The sequence below is a fragment of the Mustela nivalis genome (assembly GCF_964662115.1).
Source record: "Mustela nivalis genome assembly, chromosome: 2".
Taxonomy (NCBI): Eukaryota; Metazoa; Chordata; class Mammalia; order Carnivora; family Mustelidae; genus Mustela; species Mustela nivalis.
The window spans coordinates 176,669,087-176,680,847 of record NC_139021.1 but is presented as its reverse complement, the minus strand read 5'-3'; the positions used below and the strand labels follow the sequence as shown (position 1 = coordinate 176,680,847).

At 51.0% G+C, this 11,761-nt stretch overlaps 1 protein-coding gene across 7 annotated transcripts in view; it reads right to left on the bottom strand.

Annotated features, from left to right (window-relative positions):
• Positions 1–227: 227 nt before the first annotated feature.
• Positions 228–11,761, bottom strand: part of PLPP4 (phospholipid phosphatase 4) — a 117,486-nt gene continuing 105,952 nt past the window's right edge. For 4 of the 7 annotated variants that reach the window (XM_082720204.1, XM_082720206.1, XM_082720203.1 and 1 more), the window contains 2 exons: positions 10,416–10,586; positions 228–780 (listed from right to left, as the gene is read on the bottom strand). In XM_082720204.1, the coding sequence (XP_082576330.1) occupies positions 581–780; positions 10,416–10,586 (371 nt within the window). In that variant the 3' untranslated portion in view covers positions 228–580. The remainder of the gene's footprint in view (positions 781–10,415; positions 10,587–11,761) is intronic. The other 3 variants (XM_082720207.1, XM_082720209.1, XM_082720205.1) reach the window with 2 other exon arrangements.

Genomic DNA, 11,761 nt, shown 5'->3' with positions numbered 1-11,761 from the left:
ATTCGTCTCATTTCCTTCTGAATTCCAGGATTCAAAGGCTCTGGAAATACCAGGCAGGAGCCTCAAACTTCAGCTCCATTTTGGGAGCCTATGCCCTGGTAAGCTGACCTTCCAGGAAGATTCTAAAGCTTGGCGCCCGGAATGACCCACAGCCAGACCTGGACCCGCTCCCCACCCCGGCCTTGGCATCTCCGAATGACTTTGGCTGCCCTGGCCAGCCCACACCGTGTCTTCCAAGTGGGAGGTTTTATTAGGTTTTACGACCATGAAAACACAGGACGGTGGCGGTTACAGCGAACATTTCAGATAAAGGACCGGACCGCGTCGCACCCGCCCTGTCCCCGCGGCCTTCTTCCCTAGGTCTCTCACAGATTCTCCCTGCGTCCTCCCTTTGCAAATTCGGGAAAGTTGAGAAGACACATTTAAAGTAGCAGGAATACCACCAGCAAAATGGAAACAGAAGAAAACTTGGAGAAACAACGGATGAGAAACACGCTACAGAAAAACCTCTTCTACTGCGTTAGGGTGCGGGGTGGGAGAGCGTGCCCCGGGCTCAGCGTCCGTCCCCCCGAGACCCTGGTCATACGGGGCCTTCGGTGATGCCCTCCAGAGGCATGCTGGGCGCACTGTCAGCGGTGGGCCGCTCGTCCTTCTTCAGCGACGTCGGGACCCGGAGGCTGACGTAGGGTTTGTGACAAGCTGTGTTGGCCAGAGGGGGGTAGTGCTGTCTGTAGCAAATGTAGGCAAAAATGAGGCCAATGACTCCACCGACAAACGAATCTAGGCAGAAAGAGCAAAACGGGAGAAAAGTGTTATGACGCATTCAAATGTGGCCCGTTGCGTTTTCCAGAAAGCCCTCTGCTCACCTGCTGCCGTGAGTGGCTTGCTTGCTGGACCCCTTGAGAGACTAAAGCAAAGAAAAACCACGCTGGAGTTTTAGATCTTGGTGGCCTCTGCAGATCTTTCTATTTCAAGGACATAAAGATCCCTTGAAAATGCTTCCTTAATTTGCTCTTAGGTCTTTAATATGGTCCCAAACATCGCATGAACTCAGATTTGCATTCTTGGATGTTAAAACCACTTCTAGGTTCTGGAAGAAGTCCAGCCATGTCTATAGGATTGAGACACCCCGGTGGGGGGCTGTGCTTTCCTATCCTTCAGCAAGTTCCTGCTGGAGGCCAGCACTGCTGGAGAGCTACAGAGACCCACTGGGCGTGCGGTCTCTGCCTCGCGGTCAGTGATTTCTCAGGGAAGAAATACACTTCGGAGTCGCAAACGTCAGCATTTTATGGCGCACCAGGCCTGGCAACTCAACACGTCTCTGCTGTGAGAATCCCAGTCCCTCCAGCATCTCATCAAGTTGGGGGGTCGAGAGGGTCGGGGAGGTGGAGGCAGGAGGGGGCATCTGCAGCCAGAACAGGCCCCTCCACGGCGGGGCAGTGGGGGGCAGCCCCTTGCCCAAGCAGACATTCGGCTGATGCCTAACAGAGACCGCATCGGAGCAGTCCACGCCAGCAACCCTCACTTCGTGTGTGTGGATGTGCACGTGTTGCCACTTTAAACTGTGTCTGTGGGCTATTCTTGCCAGAAAGACCCTAGCACACTGGAAAACCTTCCCTAACAAAAGAAACTGGGGACCCCTTCGAAGATTTCTGCCAGGATGAACTGTCATTCTCCATTTGGGGTTTCTGCTTCCACATTTTTAATCTTGTTGGGCTGCACACACCTCTTAGAGGCAAATAGCATCACGGATTCCCGAGTGAGGTCACAAGGCATAATTCTTCTTTTTCTTTTTAATTTTATTTTATTTAAATCCGATTAATTAACACGTAGCATATTACTAGTTTCAGAGGTGGAGCTCAGGGGTTCATCAGGCGCACATAACACCCAGTGCTCATTCCATCAAGGGTCCTCCTGAGTCCCCATCCCCCAGCCACCCCATCCCCCACCATCTACCTCCCCCCCAGCAGCCCTGCTTGTTTCCTAGAGTTAAGAGTCTCTTATAGTTCGTCTCCCTTTCTGATTTCATGTGATTTCACTCATATGTGGAATTTAAGAAACAAAACAGATCATGGGGAAGGGAGGGAAAAATAAAATTAAGACAAGGCATAATCAACAGGATTATACCAAGTTCCTCAAAAGGAGAAGCTCTTCACAGCGCCTGTGGCCAGCAGCCTATAAAAATATGCCAGGACTCCAGGGTCTGAGGTCGGAGAGTTCCACTGCGGTTTTGATCTTTCTCTAACACCAGGGAGCAGCCGCATGGGGCCGTGGTTTCTTATTCGAGTCTGCGGTGACCCACGGCACCTGCATTTGAGTCACCGACTTACTGAGCAGACCAAAGAGCAAAGCCTACAAATAATGTCATTTGGCTGGCAAGTTTCTGGGGTAGGGCATCTCCTTAGGTGTACCACTGGCCATGGGACATAGAATCAACCCGAGCGAATGTTCTCCAGGCTTACTGGTGGAGCAGCACGCGAGGGCGGGGCGAGGGCCACCCACGCTGCTTTCCCAGTGAACGGGAAGAGGGGGACGTGGTATCACAGGTCCACCGGAGTCACCAGAAATAACAAGAGCAACGCAAGGTCCAGGCAAGCTGCCTTCTCGGCTGGTCATGCGGCACTTTGTTTATCACAAAGGTGGTGAACGAGATCCAAAAACTCACTTCCTTTAGGAGGGAGATGGTCATCAAGTGCCTCAAGTGGGCCACTGTTATGATGATGAAATCACTTTCACATCCTGTCGGGCCTGTGCTAACAGAAAAGCAGGCAGGGGACAGGCAGGACGTTATTATGGGAAAAACAACTTGGGATTGACTTTACCCTACATATGGCAGCATGGGACTGGAGCGTTCAAAAGGGGAATCAATGGATCTCGGCGTCCCTGAAGGACAAGATGCCAGTCTCCTTACTCAGCATCAGTGCTATTCCATTCCTCCCACGTCTGTGTTCCACATGGGTATCAGGTGTCCGGTGCTATGTCTGGCCCTCAGGCACAAGGCTGAACAACACAGACACCTCACAGTCCAAAGGGACCAGATGGATCTTGACTAGTGACAGGCTTATCCGTGAGCCACAGCCATGATACACATCTCAAAGGAGAAGCGTGGGTCTGTGAGACCACCCAGAGGAACAGCCCGTGCTAGTCCCGTCGGACTAGGTGAGTTTCATGGAGGGCACCGCCCCCTGCCCCCCAGGCCAGGCCTGCAGGATGGCAGGCGTGAGCCAGGAGAAGTGAGAAGAGGAGACAGCAAGGATGCCTACAGTCTTCCAGGCAGAGGACAGAAGGAAGGGGCTTGGCAAATTTGGGAAACAGAAGAACCGACCATCTTTTACAAAGGTCTGGTGTCTTTATCATTCCGTAGGACAGAAGTTGACCATCAGGTAGTCCGTGTACCCTCAAGCATGGACCAGGGACCCCGCTGGCTTTCTGGGAGACTGTTCACACTTCTTAACCTACACCTACCACTCAGGGCTCACTTCCCCTTGATGGCTTCCCTCGTCTTCACTCCCCAGAGCCCAGCAGTCATTACTCGGTAAATGTCCGGTGAGCCGGAGCGCATCGACCCACACTGACAAGATGGAAACCCTAAACCAGCTACATCACCAGCCACAAAAGACCCCACACTGTGTGATCCCATGTATGTGCAGTGCCCAGAATAAAGAAATCCATGGAGAAAGGAAGAACGATTAGTGGTTGCCAGGGGCTGGGGTTGGGGTTTCTTTTGGGGTAAAGAACATTTCCTGGAATTAGATAGTGATGATGGTTGCACAGCTCTGAACATACTAAAAACCACACAGTTGTGCACTTTAAGAGGGGTGAACTCCAAGTTACGAATTATACCTCAACAAAGTGGGGGGGGTGGGAGACAACACTAGAGGGGCTCCAGTGGTCGTAGAAAGAGGCTTTGCCTCAGGCAACGTGAATTTTAATCTTATTTATAAAATGGGCATGACCCCTTCCCCCTTCTCATGAGGTCAAAGGACAAGAGAGGATCCCACTGGGCTTGGCACAAACAAACAGAAAGGCTCTGAAGATGGGCTGTCATGTCCCCTGGGGGAACACATCCCTCTCTGTCACCATGGCGACATCCAATATCACTGAGCCACCTTGACTTGGGAACGTGTACGCCTTGGGCTGTATGACCCAGGACACTACAGGAAAAATCAGCTCTGACAAACTCAACAACCCCACATGAGAGTTTCTGTTCCTTTCATTCTACTACTAGTGAAGCTTCCTATTTTTGTGACTTTGAGCTATGAAAGAATTTCCACAGCACAGAGAATAGAAGATCTGGCTGGTGTACCGGGAGCTGGAAGGGCGGCCGCCATGTCTGTCTCCCCACACATCGGGGGAGAATATGTCTGGGACACCGGCACAAGTGACATAATGACGGAATGAAGTCTTCAAGTCACATTTTTTTGTTCATTTTTGAAGGGAAAGAACTTGTAGAGGAAAGGTTAATTTTAATAACACCCCCAAATTTAAGAAAACCAGTGTGAAGAAAAAGATGATGCTACTAAGAAAGAAACATGATTTGGTAAGACTCATTCATTCATTCATTCCCTCATTCAACATGTCGACTGGGCACTGTTAGGAGTTGAATTGTGTCTCCCCACCCTGTAAAAAAGATAAAGTGAAGTCCTAAGCCCAGTACTTCAGAACGTGGCCTCATCTAAGTACAGATTCTATACGGGGGTCATCAAGTTAAAATGATCCTGTGGGTGGGCTCTCATCTACTGTGACTGGTGTTCTTAAAAAAGGATAAATTTGGACATAGGGACAGACCCCCACAGAAGGAAGATGATGGGAAGAAACGCAAGTTAAACACGGGAGGTCGAGATGGGAATGATGCGCCATAAGGCAGGGAACATCCGGGGTTACTAGACGCTGGAGGAAACAGAAGGATCTTCTCCCTACAGGTGTCAGAGGAAGTGTGGCCCTTCTCACACCTTGACTTTGAACTTCCAGCCTCTAGAACTGTGAGACCATTTCTATTGTTCTAAGCCACCAGGTGTGGTGGCTTTTTATAGACCCTAAGGAAACGAACACAGGCACCTACTATGTGTCACGGCAACAAGAGACAAAAATCCCTGCACTCTAGTGTGGAGTTTCCCAACTACGCATCGCATGAGCTACCAGCTCCGTGTTGTCCATGGCTGTTTGCACACGACCACAGCCAAATCCTGGAGTTGCAACAGAGACCGTCCGGCTCACACAAAGTCCAAGATAGTTACTGTCTGACCCTTTGCAGAAAAAGCCTGCAGACTTCTGTTGTAGTGGATAAGGACAGACAATGACCAACACACCACAAACTACGCGGTTGGTTAGCCGGAGATGCGTGAGCACGATGAGCGCGACAGGGAGCGTGGGAAAAGCGCTGCGCTTCCAAGAGCGGCCATCACCAAACGTCCTCACCCAGAAGGGGACACTTGAGCCCAAGCTAGGAGGGGGAAGGGAACGAGGCCCACCTACAGAGAGAGTCGGGTTCTAGAAATACCCTGAACAGAGAACCCACAAGAGACACCAGAGAAAATGAGGGGAAGTAGAGGGAGAAGGATGGGAATGACGAGAAGCCTGGAGGTCATCAGCGAGACTTGTGAGCAGCCGACATCCCTCTTCCCTGGGGACCGAGCAACAGCGGAAGGCCAGGGCTAGCCTGGAGGCCGAGAGGGCAGAGGGCCTGACTCATGCTCCCCTGGCCTGGCCCAAAGCGCCGTCCAGTGGGTTCTGAGGGAGGGGGCAGACGACCGGGGGTGGCAGACTGCCTCAGCCCGCCTGTGCGGGACGCCTAGGATAGGAAGGCAGAGGTGGGCAGACTCATAAGGCCGAGAGGCGAGAGGCTCCCAGAGCCTGAGCAACATTCCACAGCTGATGCTGAACGTGAATACGGACCCTGCCACAGAGGGCAGCCCACCGTGGAGCGAAAATGGGTTGAAATCAGTTCACTCCAGACCGAGAATATCTGTGGGAGAATATCAGTGTTTCTGTTTTACTCAAGGCGGTGGGATCTTGTTAGGAACAGAAATATAATTTCAAGGGCTCCTTTTCTTTTCTTTTCTTTTCTTTTCTTTTTAATTTAATTTAATTTTTCTTCCCAGTGTTCCAAAATTCATTGTTTATGCACCACACCCAGTGCCAAGGGCTCCTTTTCAAGTCACTTTGTTTAGAAAATCTAGAGACTGCTTCTGACAGAGCAAGGAAATACCTGGTCAACAGAGTGTATCCCTCAACTGTGTGTGTGTGTGTGTGTGTGTGTGTGTGTTTAGCGGGGAAGGGGTAGCAGCCTCTTCCTGGCTCTTCCCAACCACCTCATCTGCAGGGCTGATCATCTCCTGAAGTCTGGTAACTACACAAAAATTAATTTCAAATCACAAACCCTTCACAGCCCAGTCAGGGAAACATGGGGTAGGCAGTGGTAGCCCCTGAACACTTCAGCCCGGACAAATATGGCGTCTGTGACGGCCACGGACGCTTGCTAACCTCGGGCTGGGTGGGAACGAAGGACTGTTTCCTCCCCTGAGACCCACTTTTCTGTATTACATTCAGAGGGGATGTTCTTTCTTAGAGTGAAACACCACACAAGCAGCCAGGGCTGCTTAAACAACATTATGATTCCAGAAACCAGTGTCGGTTGGAAGATTACTCCCAAATGTGGAGTCGCATGAGGAAAGCCTAGATCCAGATACGGGAATTTGAGGGGCAGAGTGAGCTCACGATGATGTCCAGTCACATAACAAACAATACCTTCCTGCCACTCCTGTGATTTCTCACTGACTAGAAATCCTAAACCCACAAGCCTATGAGAGTTGAGGCAGAAGTGAGTTCAGTAAGAAGCTCTGCCCTTTCTCTACATTTTTCTCCACACGTTTTTCTCAGCAGGGGAGTTCCCTAAGTTTTAACTCTTGAAAACACGTGGCTAATCACAAAGGTCAACCTCTTTTTGAGGTGCTGGGCTTGGCAGTTAGCATCACCCATGAAACCCTGCAGCTTCCACTTGACCTGAAAGGCAGCATATCACAAAGACATGGAGACTCTCAGCCATGTACGGCCTTGGGACCCAACCATCTGGCTTTATTTCTGCACAAGTCCTGCTAAATGCTTCACAGGCCTCTTCCTGCCATGGCCTGTGCCCTCCATCTTCTCCACTTAATAAAACAACAGGCTTGTCTGGTTGGAGTGGAGCTGGGAAGGCAGAAAAGACGAGAAGGGTGTTGATAACAGAAAATAACCATGGTAATGGAAAGAGGGAGGCATTTGGGATTGTGGGCTATTTATTGGATAAGAATATATAATTGAGTCATTGGATGTACTTCTATATTAGACACAGTTGTGTAAGTCAAAATTGAAATGGAGTCATAAAAGCCTCATCATATTAATGCTGTTAACTAAAGTCTATAATGAGAGGGACTTGGGTTTTGCTGACGCCTCCGGGGCTCTGCGTGGATTCTCACCATGACGGGCGGCGCCTGCCCACGGTCACTGGGCTCAGTCTGCGAAGGAAAACAACTTATTTCTCTCCATCAGGCATCCTGCCTCAAACGCACACCCGCACTGCCCATCCCTTCTCCAAGCTGGAAACCTGGGAGGCCTCCCTGGTGACTCCCTTAATGAGTGAGTGTTCAATGAATAAGATTCCCCGCTCGTTGGACACCGCAACTGCTTCTCAACCTCAGCAGCAGCCATCCAGGGCCGGGGAGGTCTGTGCTGTGAGGGAGGCACCGTCTTGTACACATTGTAAGAGGTTTAGCAGTAAACCTGGGCTCTCCCCACCAGGCTCCGGGAGCAGCCACTACCACCACCAGCCCCCAGTTGTACAGACCGAAAAGATATCTGCAGATATTACCAAATGTCCCTGGAGGTACAGTCACCCCCTGCTGAGACCACGGGTGTCGACAGCAACAGACGGTCTCATAAAAGGGAATTCAGGTCAAATGAGCCAGACTCATTTCTGAGCCCGTTAAAGAGTCCAAGGAAAAGCACGCATGCTCCTCTCCTGGCTGATTCTGGGGTTAAGAATTGAACAGACGACACCAGTGAACTGGTCTTTGGGCCACACCAATGACCTAGAACACCCCACGTACATTCAGTTTTGCCTGTGGGAGTCTAGTATAGCTCAAGTCTGGCCCTAAACATCACCGAACATAAATTCTCTTGCTCTGCTTTCCTATCAGCCCACAGAGCGTTACTAGTCTCCATCTACTGCTCCAAGCTCCTTTCTGCATCAGCTGGAGAAGACAGGTCTCAAGCCCTGTTGCTAGCAGGCCTCTAAGGCCCCGGCTGCATCACGAGCCCACCACCTCCAGAAAGCCTGGGATTATGAGTCTTCATCCTTTTCTGATGTACCGGCCCCAGCAAGGTAATGAGGGAAAACCAATCAGGACCACAAGAGAGGCCGATCTCAGGTCTGAAGGTTTCAGGACAAGTTCTGACTGCCTTGTAAGATGAAGCAGCGCTCTATTCAAGGATGAAACCCTTCATCGTTTCACAGATCCAAAGTGCCCGAAACAAAGTGCAAACCAGGGACTCACGGCTTATAAACAGACCACGTTCCAAAATCACGTCTGCCTCTAAATCAGTTGTTGGGGAAACACAACCTATCCTTCTCCAGAAACAATGCGGGAAGCAACAACAAGGCCAATTTGCGTTTGTGTAGTATGTTTTCGCTCACAAGATACATTCGGATCCATGATTTCATTCGGTCTGTAAAGAAGCATGTGAAGTACTGGGGGGGGAGGGGGATTGTTCCCAAGCTCAGAAGAAACTTCAACTCACAAGGGAGAAATAAAAAAGGCGTCCATAAGACACCAGCCAGCCCGTCCGGTTCTTCATGGAGAGACGCCCTCATCATCTGAGCAATAATGATTCTGTTGGAAACCAGTGCCGGGCGCGGTGGGTAGGCCTTGGGGCTGCTGGCCCGGCGACTCTGCCCCTGCCGCCCTCCCCTGCTGGAGCTTTGTGTCATCTGGAGCTCCGTCTGAGTCGTGGTTCAAAGCAGATCGCAAGGGAGGGCACAGGGCTCAGCCTTATGGCTTCTAGTGACTGCCCCCCTCAGGAGGGCCTCAAGACCCTGATCCCTACTTGACCCATCCACCTGCGGAGACCATGCCTCAGTCTCTCTCCTGACCCCGAAGCCTTGGCTCTTAGCTCAAAGCTGCTGCTAGAAGGGAGCCCAGAGCACGAGCTCCAGGAGGCTGGAGAGTGGAGCTGAGGCCAGGGAAGGAGCAAGAGAAGCTGCAGAAGAACCAGGAGGAGTGGGCGGCCCCAGGAAAGATGGGGAGATGATGTCCCCAGCTAGAAGCGCCCCTCCCGTCTGGCCTCATCTGCTGCATCACCACCCCTGGAGTAAATCGCTGGGAAGAGGCCAGAAGTGTGCGGGAACACAAGGCAGCTGGCTGCCGAGACAGGAAAGGGGGAGGAGGAGAACCGCCTGCGGGCAGCCGGAAATGGCCAGGGAGAGGATGGGCAGACCACAGGCTGATGGGGAAAGTCATTCAGATCGCGGGAAACTGGATTTGGCACATGTATAATTCAGTCTGTTGGCTTAAAGTCGACACACTGGAGCTCTTCCCCACTCAGCTCTTCCCCGCTCAGAATTCATCAGAAATAACCGACTTGCATGTTAATGCAGACGCCTGGCCACCGCTCCAGACCCAACCCCGGAGCTGGCTTCCTGTGTCAGGGTAGCCTGGTCTAGGTGACCTGAGGCTCGCCCTGTGGGGAACGTGGCCCTCCATCCTGCGCTGCTGGGGGCGCAGAGTCCCATGGCCGTCCCCTCTGGCCCTGCTCCCTGCTTGCCATGGCAGGTGCTGGGGGCGGTCAGCTGGCTGTGAGCCGCAGCTTATCTGCTGGGGGACAGGGCGTGCTGCAGTTTTATTCCAGCTCCGCATGTGTTGGCTGTTACTTTCCCTTGTCTCCAATATTCCAGGAGTCACGTACAGGTAAAACTCACAACGGCCTCATAGCAGCGGCTCAGAACGCCACTGGCATTGATCCCTGGGCTGGACCCGTCCTTTGGAAGTGCATCTGTGGTGAGAGATACGTTCTTGCATGACAGATGTGAGATGTGAAAGGAGCCAAAAACCACTTGGCACCAAGTCTAAAGACTGAGGCAAGTGATGGAGCAGGGTGATCACGGTTGTTGTCTGAGGCCCAGGGTCTGCCTTCCTGCTGGAACCTGGGCACAGAGGGAAAAAAGGGGCTTTCGTGCTACCTCCAGTAAGGGCAGTATGGAGGTCAGAGCTCACACGAACAGGCAGGTTTTCTCTAAAACTGAATCTGTGGTTATTTCAACCTACACTGGTCTGACAGTGGGCAGCTGGTTCTCCCTGAATGGGTACCTTTCTACACCCCTCCCTTCGGGAGAGTGTCAGACGACACCATGAGGACTAGGCAGGCCCTGGGCAGGGACTCACCTTGCCAGTGATGCTTGTAGTCACACATACGGGACAGGGCAATCATCATGGCGCAGTACAGGGGCAAGATGGCGGCACAGAGCCGCCAGCTCTTCCCCCGCCCACTCTCGGTGAAGCAGTGCAGCTTGCCAGCCAAGTAGAACGTCGTGAAGCCCAGGCCAGAAAAGGCAACTGCCAAAGAGAAACAGCAGGTGTTACACTAGCAGGTGGTAAGCGGCAGGGATACAGCATGTCCTGGGCATCCTGTCCACCATCTTGCACACCCCAGGGCCAAGGCATACTGGCACCAGGCACGGTCTAGGCAATCTGTGCTCTTGCTAGAACCACGCTGGTATGAAACTTTTAACAATGAGAATGACCTTCCAGGCTTGTGTCTGATCAAAATCTATTCTATTTCATTCATTCATTCATTCATACACTCAACAATGATTTAATGGGTAGCTACTGTGCATTAGACAGACACTGCTCTAGGTGGGGGAATATCAAAGTGTGTCCAATGCTCTTTCTGTGTCAAGGGTCTCAAGGTCTGGTTGAAAGACACAGCCATGTGTAGAGAGGATTTCAATATAATGTGTTGGGTTCTAGAAAAAAGTGTGCACAGAATATAAGACTGTGATGACTCCTTAGATTTGAAGAGTGAGGGAAAGGGAGAGATTTGGGGCTTGGTGGTGCTCAGTAAGATGGGTTCAGCACAACTATGGAGCAGTGAGTTTGATGGAGAGGTTGGCATTGACGAATGCCTTGTTTTCTTCTAAAAACTATGGCTATTGATTTTTAGAATTGTAAAGACAACTCATGACTACACTAAATCTGTTTTTGAAAGTGTAGAGATCGAGTGTAGCTTGTGTAATTCCAAGACTTCTTACCCAGTCAGGTTTAGAACACAGCTGGAACTCAGTGAGATTTAAAGCAAGTTTTGTGCGGGTTTAGTCTTCCGTGGGTTTAGAGTGATCTGCAACCCTGGCTACCCATGGAGTAGGAAGGTGAAAACCTAAAAAAACCTAGGAAGCTTTACAAAATCCTCATAGCTTGTCTTGCTGCTGAACATTCTGCAGCTGCCGGTCTGCTGGTCTAAAGCACATGTGTGAGTGTGAGTGTGTGAGAATGTATGTGTGTGGGAGTGTGTGTGTGTGTACATGTATAAGTGAGTGTGCACATGTGAATGTGTATAACTGTATATGTGTATGAGTGTGTACGTGTGTGCGTATATTTGAGTACGTGCATGTGTGTATATGTGAGTATGTGTGTATAGGTGTGAGTGTGTCTGTACGTGTATGTGTGTGGGTATATGTGTATGTTTGAGGGTGTATGTGTGCATGCACGTGAGTGTGTGAGTACACATGAGT